The 16050-nt window shown below is 36.5% G+C and overlaps 1 protein-coding gene across 2 annotated transcripts in view; it reads right to left on the bottom strand.

The window, feature by feature from the left end:
• Positions 1–507: 507 nt before the first annotated feature.
• The window catches only part of LOC136418186 (cysteine-rich motor neuron 1 protein-like), a 92903-nt gene continuing 77360 nt past the window's right edge, over positions 508–16050 (bottom strand). Inside the window, exons 2-7 of one of the 2 annotated variants that reach the window (XM_066404170.1) lie at positions 4593–4763; positions 4324–4534; positions 3341–3644; positions 3042–3291; positions 2932–2988; positions 508–2425 (exon numbers count right to left, since the gene is read on the bottom strand). In XM_066404170.1, coding sequence (XP_066260267.1) covers positions 2223–2425; positions 2932–2988; positions 3042–3291; positions 3341–3644; positions 4324–4534; positions 4593–4763 — 1196 coding nt within the window. In that variant the 3' untranslated portion in view covers positions 508–2222. Of the gene's footprint in view, positions 2426–2583; positions 2989–3041; positions 3292–3340; positions 3645–4323; positions 4535–4592; positions 4764–16050 lie in introns of both variants that reach the window. The other variant, XM_066404169.1, reaches the window with a different exon arrangement.

Below are 16050 nucleotides of genomic sequence, written 5' to 3'. Positions count from 1 at the left end.
CATCAGTTCATTCGCTTTTTCTGTGGTGTCCCTTTTCACTATCTTTTTTCGAATTGTAAGAAGGAACGAAGTAAAAAGAAGTTTCAGAAGGACATATTACTTAGGTTCTTGACAATGGTGAATGAAAAGTAATCGACTAGGATTTTAATTACTAGATCATGTACGTGGCACCATCTAGCGAATTTCAATTGAATTATCTAATTACAGGAGAAAAAAGCAAATGAGATTTCTAGAGCCACCTAACGGAACGCGTCTCTAACTAATAATTCCTCCCGATACTATTTTGCGGTTTTTTAAATAGTTTTCAAGTATTTTAACAAGGTTTTTGTTATTAAACATAAGGATTTACTAATAATTCACTAAAAAATTTTCATTAGTTATTGAGTTTGCATTTTTATATATTTAAATTAACATTTTCAAAGCGAACTAATGCGATGAGCGACGCGAAGTGGATTATCGTAAACGAACACACGATACATTTTATGCAATAAAGGAACAAAATACAAACAAATACATTTTGTTAACCTTTTTAGCTCTGTTTATTTAATTCCTTAATGTTTTAGGATAGCATTGTAACAGTTTTTAAATGTTAAACTTGAGGATATTTACATTATCATTACTACACTAAACGTCTAAATCACTGCCCAAAGCTCATACTTCGTTATAGTTTGTATACTTATTTATCTTAAAATTTAAATAATATTGAATAGTGTTATAAAAGCTTTTCAGTTAGTGTAATATGAAATTTTACTATAAAAGTTATGGAGCTTTTGTGGTGCATTTTTGCTAGTAAATAATGAATGTGACATGTTCCTGGAACTTGATATGGCATAGGTGAAATAGTGAGTACTATCTACATATTATAAAGAGATTGAAAACTTGCAATGCTGGAACTACAGTAATGGGTTTACTAAACTTAAAAAAATCACTTTTCAACTTAAATTACAACTAACAAAGTATATACAAAAATATCGATATTTAGCCATTACATAAATCTTTTGAAAGATACATAGGGGTGTTTATTTTTCGTTAGTTTTACGGGGTACAAGGTAAATGGTTATAGATAGAAAAAATGGCAAATTTTCAAAAATCCCCCGAATATCGAAAACAAATGATCGTTCGATTCTCTCTGGATCAACAAACTAAGTTTGAGCTCGTACATCTATTTTACTTGCTTCTATCACCGCTTTTCTTGTATCTTGCAAAACTAACAAAAAATTATCCCTTGTACATTTATGTCGAAAATCACCCAATAATATGCAAATTCTTAATATAGTACTGAAATACTGAGTGCCAAAACCAGACCAAAACTAAAATAAACAGACGGATAAAGCAAATACAAAAATATATCTTACAAAAACGGCCAATAAAAAAAAATAATTTTTCGCAAAAATCGTATACTCCCATCCAGTCTGGAAAGTTGGCGTTATATTACTTAATTTTAAAGATTCTTAAAGCTACATCAAAATAATTTAACACATTACTGAACTAACGTAAATATTAAAGTCTTAATCATAGGAACAAAACACTGTAATTAAAAAAAATATTTTTCACACCTTAACAAGCGAGGCTCCATTTAGTAACTTGAAACGTAGGTACTTAATTGTCACTTGCCACTTATGATTTTTTTGATCTGAGTAGCTGAATATGAATGTAAAGAATTGGTAAATTTTTATTAAAAAAATATTAAAACACTAAGAGTTTTTTTTATAGCTATTCATCAAGGTCTTGTAGGGGTAATGCTTGGTTGTCAGTAACCTCAAGGTTATGATTGTTAATAATCTGACAGAATAAATGACATCAATCTACCAACCACTATTAAGAGTGACAAGTGACAGTGCTTGAGATGCAATTAGATAGGTTACTTGACGAACAAAGATAACACTAATATGTTTCACAAAATTGTGATTCAAACAAAAATGTATTTAACAATTTTTGAATTCTTGAGATCGAAAGTTACAAGCAACTGTTGTGTCATGTTATTTTTCAATATTTTATTTTGTGTCGCTTCTTATTTCTTTGATGCGTACTTAGACCCTGCATTCCGAACCGTAGGACATTTTCCGTCAGTTTGTCCCTAAAGAACATCTTGCACGCGATTTTCGTTTAAAAAACTGCCACGAAAGGACGAAACAAATCGATTATAGGGTTTAAAAACGAAATGTCACACCATCGACGGTCAAAATATCACAAATTAAAAACCAACAGAAAGTTCTGCGGTTTTACTTGTTCTCAAATTTGATCGAATTCTTCTTTATCGTGTTGTTGTTGTCAGAGGTGGTGTTTAATACTGAGTGGTAGCTGCCCCTCGAAGGGGTGACGCTGTACTTCCTCTTATTTCTGTAGAAGTAGACTCCAAGGCCGACACAGATGATTATTACTATTGAAATGGCTATGACTATGATGATGATCCAGAAGGAGGAATCTGTAAATATGGTCCCGTCTTGTATTACACCACGATTGTGTTTCCACGTTAATAATGTTAGTAATACCCACAGAACACATACAAATAGATGATGATTAAGCCCCATGCTATGAACCTGAACAAAGTTACTCCTGAAAACCAACTTTAGCACAACTTACCATCCTTGGGTAAGAACGCCGGGGTAATCACTGTCTCCCGAATAGCAGCCTTTTGGTCATTTCCATTACGCCTAATGATCACCACTGTGGGCATAGGAGTGACCCTCTCAGTGGTGGTCGAAGTACTACCCTCTAAGCTACTACTTTCGTCACTAGCACTAGTGCTCGTCCTACTTTTACTGTAATCCTCTAGTATGTTAAGCAATTCGCCCAATGTGATGTTATATTTGGTGAGCAGTTCCGGACTGACTTTTGATGGATTACATTTACATATTTCGCAGCCCTTTTTATTAATTCTCAAGCCATTAGCACACTGCTTGTTGCAGTTGAACAGCGTCTGGCACTCACCTACGTTTGAAGACTCCTTGGGATCTTCACAAGGCCTGGAGGTGCACGTTATTTCTCCTAAAGAATATTCAGTTTGCAACTATTAAATATTCGTGTAAAAAATCACTCACCATTTTCGCAAAAGCATTCGGAACACTCATCAACTTCAGTCCAATTTTCTAGGTGATTGTACAATCTATTATCCTTTGTACAGGAGGCTGTGCCATTATTCTTGATTTGGCTCTCCTTGAAGTCGCAGTAGTGGCTAATACACTTCAGTTCTCCATTCAAGCATGTGCAGATCGTACATCCACGATCTTTGAGCCAAGTGTCGTTGTGTCTGTACATCACAGCCTCGTCCCAACAGTTCTGTAGAGGAGGCTACAAAAATACCGCTTAACATCCCCAACCCCCAAACCATGGTAGCTACCTCTTCCACCTTGCTGTGGCACAAGGAAAACCCGTTCTTGCACATGCACTGCTGCTTGTAGTCTGTAGACCAATCATCCCCGTTCTTGTAAATAATGTCGCCTACCACGCAGTCCATTTCCTCTACTTTGGGTTTGCATTCATAAAGGTCGCAACAATTTCCAGGGAACCCGGTACCCTTTTTCTTGATATCTACAGTTTTGTTTAAGCCACAATCGTTTATGCAAGGTAGGCAGACGCAGTGGTCTTCCAACTCGTCTGTTTCCAGATTTGTGGATTCGCTGTCTTGGGGACACGGAACACATCTAAATGGAGTGTGAGGGTAAAAAGTGTTAAAAGGGTTGAAGGTTGTGGTAAGAATCGGTTGGGAGATTTAGGGTTTGAAGAAGAGGTATTGAAATATTGATCTGAGTTATTCAAAACTAAAACATTCCTTCGGTTTCTTAGGTTCAGTACAGATTCTTCAGAAATTTAGCGATTGCTCAACTTGGATAAGTCCGCAATTCAGTCATATATTCCTCCTTCTTAACACTAAATTAGGTTTTTTAAAGGTCCTGAATTTGCCTCCTAAAATCTTTTTGAGTCATAAAAATAATTCCTCTAGCCCTAAGTCCACTAGAGCAATGTATTAGCAAGTTTAACAAGAGGATAATAAGCATAGAAATGATTAAATTAAAACAGAGTAGGAGAGGTCAGTTTCAACGTTTCCATGGGAATATTCTTCCAGATAAAGTTATCAATGTATTGATTTAGTGACCCTAAGGTAGTCTGCGTAGTCCAGGTTATTCGAATCTCCTGAGAATGTTCCATCTGGTTGTTTTATTGAAGGATGGTGAAAAGTTTCCCTTAATTTCAATTTGATTAATCAAAATGTGGTTTTCTGCAGAACCAAACAACAAAAGTTTTGGTTCGTGTTGTTTAGTGAAGTATTAATATTTTCTATACGTTTGTCCAAGGTATATGTGATAGGGAAAAGCCTATTACCGAGTCTTCCTACAACATCCATCCTCAACCATCGTAGGAACAGACTTCCTATCACAGATTTCTGGTAGTTCGCACTGTTGAGGATTGCACTTGCATTCTCCATCAATCAAATGTCTTTCTTTATCCACACACTCGCACACACCCCTGCTGTTGAGAGTGGCTCCAGGGACGCAGGGACACAGCCCCTCGATGAGGGTCTCGTTCTTGCATCCTGCAGGACCACCTTACGGTCATTCCTTACAGAAATTATGTAGGGTTTAATAACGTACCGACGCAGGAGTAAAGAGGACAACAGTTGCCTGGTTCGTTCGTACCATTGAGGACCAGCTCCAGGGTGCTGAGGCAGGGAGGTTTGACGCAGGAGTCAGGATTGCAGGTGCAAGCATCGTCGATGAGTTTGCTGTCGGGAGGGCAAGCCTCGATCGAGGGAGCTGCCTGAACTGAAATAGAAAAACAAGAAACTCAAATGTGATTGTAGTAGTACATGGTGTTAATTAAGTATATGTTTAAGGACACATTCTTCATTCTAAGATTAAAATGTGTTATAAGCACAAAGGAAGTAAAACATTTTGGCCGCAAGTGGAGATTAGCTGATCGAGTGCATTTGGATCAATTCGATGGCCTACAATCGTGTAATTTTGATTTATATCAAATGGGTCGTTTTCATCTTCCTCATTGTCTCAGTACTTCATGTTTTTTAGTGATGTATTGAAAACGAAAAACAATTAAAATTTTACCAAACACGTTTAAATTTTGATAAATTGTAGCTTCAAGAGAGCTAGCTCAAAGAGATATGCCACTGAAGTAATATTGGCCCAATTTGATGTTCTAAAGTGTTTTTTTGAGTGATACGATTTTGATTTATACTAAATGGGAGAATTTTATGTTCTTCAGTATAGGTTCGAGACCTAAGTAACAGTGAAAATTTTAATAAATCTTATCAATATCTTGATCAAGTTCGAGATGGTAAGGGATTAAGCTAAAGATTAAGATTTAAGGATTAAGCTAAGGGAGCATCACACAGGCGGTGAAGTTATCTTTAGTTTAACTTAAAAAATCAGTCCGTGATGTTGAGAATTATTATTACAACGTTGATTCAGGCTAAAGCCGCGATTGGAATATTTAGACGGATGCAGGGCAGGAGTTTTCTAAACTTTGTTAAAATATACATATACATATGTTGACTTTTAGTGGATGTATTCAGCGAAATCTAGTCGATATTTAGAGAATATGAAGAAGATATGTGTAGGTAACGACTCTAAATCTGTGTCTTCTAAAACCATTGGGGAGTGATTTTGCCAAGGTTTATTGCTAGTTTAGTCTTTAGCATCGGGGTACCAAAAACCGATTGCTATGGAATGTTGTCCTTCGATAAGTCAATAGAAGTTATGTGTAGTTTGGAAAAATTAGGACGTTTCGCTTTCGTCTTGAATTCAATCTGTTTAAACGTTCTATTTTTGTGCTAGTTAATTTTTTAATATTACACGTTCCGAGGCTAAAGAAAAATTTAGCTAAAAATAGACACCCGTAGAGTCCCTAGAAACCACATCTAGAAATTAATATGCAAAGCAAAGGCCAAAGCGTGACCCACTGAAACGAGTTAACATTTCAACAGCTATAGCGGAAGTGGCCGACCGTGTTCGTTTCATTAGCACAAGAAGGGACGGCCCTTTTGAAAACAATGCCCTCTCTTTTAATTTATATTGAGGAGAGACGTTTTAACGGCTTAACGCTTTCATCGCTAATCCATTTTCCCGAGATTTGCTGGCTTGATTCAGAAAAGGTTGGCTCTAAACTGTTCTCAACAAAGTTACTTTAGTGAAATTTGCTCATGGATTTTTATGTGAATTCCAATCTTGAGATTTCTCTTTAACAGGCCTACGGTTGGAAGCGATAATGTTATTTAGGGCAATCGTGGCAGTGCGACTATCAGATAATGACAGTTTATTGGCAAACAGGGATAACCGATCTTATCTGGTTAATTGGAACATGTCCGGGTTTGGTTTATCTAGACAAGCGGAAAGTTTTTCCCGCAGTTTACAGTGCAAGCGATAATAATTAAGCCTGCATTAACAGCTTGATGGGATTTAGGCCACTTTCGGCATGCGGAAACACGAATAGGTTTAGCGCCTAAAATCGTGGTGGGTATTGGATGGATGGAGAATAGGAATTATTGAATTGATTTCACGAAAAAATCAAAATAGAAAAACAACAGAAATGCAAATTTGAAAGTTGAAGTGAAACTGAACTATTCAAAACCATACACTATATGTCACGTACAGCTATCAACAATTTCTGGAACTTAACTTTCTCAGAAACTGGAAACTTTCTGGATACGCGTTCGTCAGATAACTTGAGGTGACTGCACCCAAAATTTACGCTATACAGAGATTTTAAACTAAAAATTAGTGAAGGCTTAAGTTTCGAATACATTTATGTTGCGTTAAGACGCGACTACAAAATCAAATTCAGAGTTGTTCCCTCGGCAGGAAAAGCATTTCTTTATCTACGACCAGAAGACAAGCTGGAAGATACATTGAGGGGTCATTGATGTAACATTAAAAGACTGGGAGTCAAAATATTAATTTTATTGTGTTAAAAATGTACTTCACCTAACCTTTTCAAATCTGACTGGGATTTTCCAATAAAGAGATTGAGTAATCCTTGAAACGAATTATTCCCTAAGAATTGAAATATAAATCTATTTGATCTGAATGGAAAAAGTCATAATGAAAGCGAGTGAAAATTGAATTCCTAGTTGAGAAACTATTCAAAAAATGTATATCAGCGGCTCTGAAATTATGCATAGCTTTCAGGATAATAAGACGTAACCTCACGCTTTCTAGCGATGACGATTCCTAATTTATTCATAGAATCGTGACCAAATTTTCCAGACAAAATGTGATTAACTGAATTTTGTATGCATCGAAAACACGTACGTATTAATTTGTAAATGCCACGTGCACCTACAGGTTATCCAATTATTCGGGTAATTAAAAATGCATGTCACATGAATGTACAATACTGCTGCGCTCAAAAGCCTTGTACGCGTTACAATTTTAATTCATACAATAATGGAAAAATTAAATTTATACTCGATTTTGCTTTCACCATGGGTGAACATAAGGCATACGCCCCAATTTTATCAATTTTGCTGGAAAATTCGTAAATTCGTTTCCTCAAACTATGGGAAAAGTTTCCATGCCGGAATCGGTGGCCAACAGGATACGCTCTTCCCAACTTCCTCTAACAAACACAATGGAAGCCGTGTGTCGGCGAGAGTTAAGGAAGTTAACGCAACGAATTAAGCGACGGACCCATATCTGAAAGCCCACATAAACAGGACGAGGTTATTTAGATAGAACTGTTACGGGAATACAAATGCCTCTGATTGTCTCTGAATCCCAGGAGATGTTGAGGCTAAAGCTCCTTGTCAGTGCGTTGGAGCTTTGAAGTTTCAAAGGAGGTAGTGAAACTGCCAACTTCCCATGAATGTATTTTCACGTGAAATGTAAGATACTAGGATCAGTTGGCTACCGGTTGGTTGAATTCAGTAACGCCAACGTGCTCTCCCGACCAATAATCATAGTTTCGAGGGGGATAACAGTTAATTGGACTGGCAAGGTTTATCAATTGATGGTCCCGGTTAAATATTATGTTTTTGTTGGAAAAAATAAAAGTGATTTTGTTTGAAATTCCTTGTAAGTTTTGTTTTAAAGGGACGGAATAACAGTGGAGATGGCTAGCAGGAGGTTTCGATGCAGGCAACTTGTAGTTTCCCTAATTGTAAATAAAAAAATCTTTTACTGTAGATATACTTGCTTTTTGGTTGGACAAACGTGGCGTTACGAGTGGAGCATTACATTTAATTTTGAAACATTGACGCAGGAGGACAAAAAGGTCGTAATTTGATTTTATGACCGCAAAATAGATTAGTCTTGTGGAATGAACTTATAAATATATCCATCAGTTGTTTGCAATATTCAATTTTAGAAGTTAAAACCATGAAATATGAGAGTAATATCGAATCTGGGGCATTTTAATGCCCATCTCATGTACAAAAAATTGATTTGATGAATAGTTTATGGATTTTGAATAAATTGGAAACTGGATATGTTTAATTAAATCGCATCATATCGATATACAGGGTGATATTATTCCAAAGCCTCCCTTAGGAAGTCATTGAATTAGTGTAATTGATTCATTTGACTGCTTTCTTGTCCCATACTTTTTCTTCGCCTCTGCACCTGTTTTCGAGGTATTTTCAAAATTTCATAAAAGCATCATGCTTGTATTTTTTGTGACGGATTCGAGACCCCTAGTACATTCTTTGTACATTCCTTTACTTATTTCCTTCTTTTTTTATTGTTTTATCACTGATATGTCTTAAACAGTACGACTTTTTGGCTTCGCAATAAAACAGCTTCTCACGAATTTATAGCTACATACATGTTTACTGCCTAAAGAAATCAACCTCTTTCTGATATTTCTGTTTGATAAAGGAAATACATGTACACAAATGTTTATACTCACAAGACCATGTTTTCTCCCAATAAGATGGTTCTTCATGGCCTATTGATTCACTTCATTTTGCGAAAGGATAATATTTCCCCTTTCTCTTTTGTTACACCCAATTCCTGTACAAGGCTGAAAGACAGACTCTCGTTTCAATCACCCGAAGCAAATATTTTTAACCCAACCAGGTTTTCCTTTTATGCAAAGTGTGGAGCATTGACTCAAAGTGCATAAAGATCAACATAAAAGTGAATATATTAATATGCGGGGCATATCCGAGAACGAATGATATAAAGTCTGGCAAAGCTAAAGGGAGAAGGTCTTGAGAGGCTGAAATGCGGGAAGAGCGATCTTCTAGGTTTTAGTGCTGATGTAAAATTTCATTCCAGTAGAAGGAGAGTTCAATTCCCTTACCACTCAAATTAACATAACTAAACAAAATGTCTTCTTTGGGAAATCTCAACTTAGTTGAAAGGTATTATAGAGATATTTTAATTTTCTTGATGGTGGTGCTGAAAGACCGTATTGTCGCAGGATATGAGGCATTTAGTTTTAGTTTCACTATGGGAATTTTCTGCAGCGATGCAATCAGGCGGTTAAAGTTAAAGGGATAATTTGGGGTCGAAAACAAGAACAATTTGGTGTCTTGAATAAGCTTTAACGAGGAAATAAAACGTTTGTGAAACAAAAATTCTTCAGGGAAATCTTATCGTCAGAGCAACCATTCAAATCTCAAGGCAATGAGAGATAGCCATTTGCGATTCCATTTATTTTTACAATGGCGTGGTGTATCATATACTGAGTTTCTCATCTGCGGAGAACAACATTCTGGTTTCCAGTAAATAATAAACGTTTAGGAAGCTGATATCGTCGTAAAGATGTTCCTTGACCGTCTCGAGGCAAAACATAAATTCCCTCCGGATGTAATAACAACCAGAAAATAAAAGTCCTCTCAGCTATGGTCAGTGCAAAGTGACCAACAAATAAATACCGCAATATCTCCGGGGAAATCTTATGTGATTCAAATCTTCCTCGGTTTTATTATTTATATACATACCCTTTCTTTGTGTTGGCCATTTTCTTGGTATCTCAAATTAACTGAAATTCAAATTCGAGCTAACAGAGGAAATATGTAGATTTTTGGCAAATCGTAGCATGTGCGAAATCGAACCGTTTTTATTCATTCTTCCTATAAAAATATATAATTCCCAATATTGAGGTCGTTTTTGACCCATATGGAATCGTATATAAATAGCGGATAAAGAGGATTGCAAGAAAGACGAATGGCTCCCATATTCGATATGAAGAATATCGGTTGGAAACTCGTTTTTTTTGCTCGCCCCAAAGGACTTCAAATAGGGCCTTTCAAATTATTGATTGAGACATTGATAAATTTGTCTAATTCCCTTCGTGGCGCGAAACCCAATTGAAAACCACTCGCCAGAAACATTCACACCAGCAAGGGTAAAGACACAATGATTAATGGTAGATTACATGCATAATACGCACTGAACCGAGGTCAGAACTACCCTCCCTCCCAACACACACACAAACCTTGCTGATGAGATAAAGAACAAAACATTGTAACTGAAACCCATCCATTTCCATTAAAGCTAAAAACCGTCACGTGTATCGCACACGGCTATGGTAATTTCCTTGTCCAGGTTTGGTTTTCCACATTTCCAGTGCCGTACACATTCAAATATTTACTCGTGCAAATCGATCAACACTGTCAATGCGTTGCAAAACAAGTGGTTTTCAGGATAGCTTCCGTAATTTAAGGCTGCATTAATACTGATTAAACTACGGCAGCTTTGAATTGTCTCTTCATTCCTTCTACATAGAGACTTAAGTTAAACACTTTTCTACATTGTGAGTGGGATGCTCAGGAAACTCGTTTCCTCTTTTGCTCTTTAAAAGGGTTTAACTCATCATTTAACAGACCAGGATAAACTTTATTTTTAGTTTTTACTCAAACACTCAAAACAGCTCTAACCACTCTATGTCAGACTTCTAACATCACACATTATATAATTTGTTCAAAAGATCACGCCGGATGAAGTCGAATGCCTTACTAAGATCACAATAGATCTTAACAAGGCACTCGTCTGCTTCCATTCGATTTACGAGTTCTTCATAAAAAGAACTCACAGCAGTCAACGAGGACGGGCCTGCTCTAAATTCACGTTGATTTTTGGTAATCAATGCCCTGGACCTGATTTGTGGTTCAGCCTATCCAAAAAATAGTGTTCAAGCGGTGCAAGAGCGTGATAGACCCTTAATTTTCTAACGACAATTTATTATTCATTTTTACAAATTGGAGTAGCTTTGCTTTTTTAATATATCTAGAAAAATTACTGTAGTCAATGAGTGGTTTCTTCTTCTGTATGGATTCTGGATCGCAGTAGTTTTTAACTTTTTTCTTATACATATGTTTAAAAAAATGAATAAAACTATTTAAACTCGTAATTACTTTCAAAATATATGTCAAATTTCTAATAAAGTCCTCTCTAAAACTCCTCAAAATTCACGCGAAAACCTGTGGATAAACTCCATTCAGAATTTAACGGAAACGAAAATTCATTTTCATTTATTGAAATAACTTTTACCATCAATAAATCCTTCTGGCATACCAGAAATTTCGTAGAGACTCGTACATTTTTCACAATTTCTATAAATATAAAAATGCCATTGAAAGTCTCCAAGATTTCCTTAATGGATTGATGAAAAGGCACTAGAATCAAAGAAACAAATTGCTAGAAAGCGGAATTACAACAATAAATTTAAAATTGCAGGAAAGCGTATAGAAGAAGACAGAGAACCATGTATGGAAACGGTACTTCATACAGATAATGGAAGTTTGCAATTCCACCTCAATTCTCTTTAATATCAATCATCGAAACTAAACCAATAATACTAATTCTCAAAATCTAATTAACGTTGAGTATTTACTTATAGACGACCCTTGCAAGTGCTCTCCTCGGTAATTTTCCCCTTCATTTCCATATTTTCCATGAAAACACGAACTCCGCCTCTGTTTCAGTGATAATTCCTTGACCGCCACATTGCCAGGTTGAACCTCAATTTATACATTGGCCAATTAAGACCCCCGATACATGAATAGGAACGAAATGAGTTTCATTTATCTTACTGAGGTAACAAACGGCTTGGCTGATTGATGATAATTCGCTCTCTTTTCCTCTTTCTCTTTAGAGTTTGTATAAAAATTTGTAGCTCGTAATTGGAACCGATCAATCTCAGGGGGCGCAGTTCACGAGTTCTTTTCTGATGCAACTTTGATGCACTTGTGATGGGCCTTTGATGGGTGTTGTATATTAAAATAATGACTCGGCATTAAGATGAAACGGATAGGGCGGCCTATCAATGCCTGAAAGGGCTTTTTGAAGCTATTATAAAGAAGTAATGACGCAAATCATTTTTAGAATATCGTCTGAAGGTGGGGTTATGTAAGGTCAAGTCTTAAACCAATGGGTTAGTTCGGTTTTGAAGAAATCCCTTCTGACACGTAAATCTTGCTCGGCCCAATCCTACCTGTTGACACTCAGTGAATAAAGCATTTTCTTCCTCGCCTCGGTAATTCTCATCAATCCTCACTTTGAATCCTGGACATGAACGAACTTGACCCCAATTTCCAGGCTCCTAATATCCATATATTAATAATCCGACAAGCCAATCCATGTCCATATAAATTATATGAATTGCGATCCGCGTACCGATGTCGAAGGAATACCGGATAGTCATATCGAAAACCTCGATTGCATATAAAACAGTCGTATCCAGGAATCCTGCAAATGGCTGGCACGGTTACGTTCGATTAATGTTTTTTCCGGTATTTAGGAAATGGATTTGATGAGTTTGCTCGTAGTTCCCCATACTCAGGTTCAAGTCAGTATCTAAGTTTACTGGACCTCCTGCGTGTTTTGTTAAAAAAAAAACTCAAACTCCTGGCGGCACTCACTAGACTTTTATTCCAGGAATTTTCATTCTCATGAAAGAGAGCAGATAGTGTGCTGAGAGAGAAATGTTCTGTTTGCAAATTTCATGAATTTAATTACATTCGCCGTTATTTACATACAAATCTGCCATTCATTCGACCACGACCTGCCCCCAAATTCCAGACACTGGAAACGATAACCAGATTTTATTCCATCTGGAAATCTATATAATCAGCACTAACCTCAAATAAATTTCGCGTTTCCGCATTAACTTTGGCTCGTTGTAGGCACGCAATAATTTATTTTTAATTGGCTCAGTTGGTTCCCTATTTGGTTTCATAATTGTCTAATTTAAAACGGTGCTGGGTACATCGCCTGACAACTCAGTAAAAGGGGGATTTAAATGCATTTGTTTCGGTACTGAGTGAACTAGACATCACAGAGAATCTTCTAAGCTAGAGGAAGCCCTTTTTAGTCCATAAATATCCCTCCGGGCACGTAACATTAATAAATAAAATCCTGGTAGGCAAACGCGGATTCGAATAAATAACGACTTCAGCATAGGTTTAAGCCCATAAAGGCGATAAATTTTAATGGGAACTCTCTAGTAATTCGTGATTATTTATTAATTCCATTCGAGCCTATATAGATATAATAATTTTTCTGGTCCCCCGGCAGGAATAACAGAACCTGGTGGGTAATTTATGGGTCTAACAGTTACTTAACTTTTGCAGTTTATGGGGAAAATAATAGAGATGCAATATTGCTGCTTTCCATGCTATCTCATCTGTGTTAATATCGTAGAAATAACCGTAAACAATAAATCTGTTATTGGTTAATGGTAAAAATCCTCAGTAGGTGCGAGAATTCAAAAAAGAGCTTATGAATTTTTCGTTTTCTTTATTAGCATGTATTATCTCGTTTGGCGTGAATTGCTGGAATAAACTAAGAATTTCTTAATTGCTCATGAGAGCTTTGCGGCCAACTCAATCTTGTTCAGTGTGGAATTCATATCGTTTACGCAGAAGAAGGTACAATGATCATGAAGTAAGTAATAAAATCAGAAAATAGGAAAAACATTCTGGTGAACCAGTGAAAAAAATGAGTAATAAAATTAGCATTGTAATTTTATTACTTACTTCATACTTATTCTCTATATCTGCGTAAAGGCTAAAAATTCCGAACTTAAGGTATTTCTCGTAGAGAATAAACCTTCGATTCAATCAACTTTGTTAAGCTTGATGCTTCCGTCCACTTTTTGGTAGTTTCTAAACACTTATCAACCTAAATTTCACTCATATAACGATATACTCCAATATCCCACTGTCACCTAAATAAAAATATCTACATGATCGAATGCATTAACTCGATTACGAATATCCCGAATTATTGAATAATTCATTCCGACTTTTCATAGATGACTTAATTTATATCCATCCCGGCTCAAAAAGCGTTCAATTAGACGTGAACATTCCAAGCTACAGCCTGACCATGACAAAGCCTATATGTATTGGTCGTGAAAGCGTTAAATCTCTATTTCCCATATACACATTCACCAGTTGGTTCGGAGTTTTTCCCACATATGACTTTCAACAGAAACAAGTCATTTTCTGTCCATTGAAAACTTTCTGTGTGAGTATTATGGTGATTTCCCTTATCGGAGTGGAGGTGTTTGAAATAGTCCACAGCATTCAAGCCATAGTAAGGTCTCAAAGAAATAGACTTAAAGTGTTCTTGTACGTCCTCAACGACGCTTTAACCATCTTTTGGATTACTGGAGCTTTCTTGAATATGTCTCTAGGGTTTGAAAGAGATGTTTGGCAGGCCTTTTTTCTTAGTTTACAGGAAGTGGAATCCAATAAGTTGATGGTTACCAAGTCAGAGACGCCAAGATTTTGGAAGAGACCTGTGTTCCAATTTGGATTGTTCAACTTATTGACAATTGTTGGGCTTGCAGCTATAGCTTGCTTGGAACCTCCTGATGATCCCACTCTTTATTATACAAGAATCTCCAAATTGATACTAAATTACATTGAGGCAGTAGGAGTTGTATTGACTGCAAACATTATACTTGTAATTTGCCACAAATATTACCAGATAAACAGAAATCTCCGTGCAGACATCTTTGTCAACACCAACGCCTTAGGTCGCATAAGAAGCATTAAGCAACTATACACTATTATGGATAGAGTTATAGAGCAGTTTAACCAGTTAAGTGGAAAACACGTATTGTTTATCACTGCTGTGGTTACTTGTCGATTATTAACCAGCCTGGATAGTATTGCAGAAGCACTTTTGGAAACTGGAGATGCTTCTCGGAGCACATATATGAGCAATTTGGTTCTGATCCTGGTAGCTTTGGTGAGCATTACTGAGTCTTATAGTCTCACTGAGAACTAAAAAAAATCATCTTTATTTCTAGTTTGAGCTGACTTTAGTAACATACTTCGGTCAGATGACAGTCATAGAATCCCAAAAACTGATTCCGTTATGTTATGATATCCAAGAAAAGTATTTCGTTTATTCTGATGAGTACCGAGCTCTGAATAATTTAATCCAGCTAGTTACTCACAGGAAAGTCCGGTTCAGTGCCGCCAGTTTATTTGAAGTTGATATGTCTACGTTGTTTGCTTTGCTCAGTGGAGGTATCTCGTATTTGGTGGCGGTTCTTCAGTCAAAAAACACGTTTTAAGGAAAGTTCAGGGGAGGTTGTTAATGTAAAACTAATTTAAATTGAGAAACCGCACTTCAGGCGCAATGGTGATGGTTTGCTCCTAGCAAGTCTGGACGCATATCGAGGTTAAGAACTTAGGCTAACCTGATCTAACCATAAATCTTTGTCTTATTCTTGAGTTCTTTGAAAACCATCCGGTTTTGTTGAGATTATTAATTTCTGTGACACACAATATTGTAAACCCTCGTTGGACAAAACTTCCTTATCACCGAATTTCACAACTTTTACTTATATTTTACAATTTACTTTTAACTGGTATTGTTGCTCCTCTCCCTCAGTGCTGAAAAATGAAAATCCAGATAAGTTTATCAGAAGAATAATATCCATAGAGACGATGAACTGAAGGTTTAGCATTTGAAGGCTGAAAAAGGTCGAGGGTTTCCATTGTAAATTATTTTCCTGGTAAAGTTAATCGCACCTTGATCCCCATTGGCCCCCAATGAATAGACGAATTTGGGGATAACTAGAAGCCTTTGAAATGAAACGTGTTTCGGTAGTATCTGCTTAGACTCGCTAGATTGA

Source organism: Euwallacea similis, chromosome 33 (assembly GCF_039881205.1).
Source record: "Euwallacea similis isolate ESF13 chromosome 33, ESF131.1, whole genome shotgun sequence".
Taxonomy (NCBI): Eukaryota; Metazoa; Arthropoda; class Insecta; order Coleoptera; family Curculionidae; genus Euwallacea; species Euwallacea similis.
Note: the sequence above shows the minus strand (reverse complement) of the source record. Positions and strands in the feature narration are given on the sequence as shown.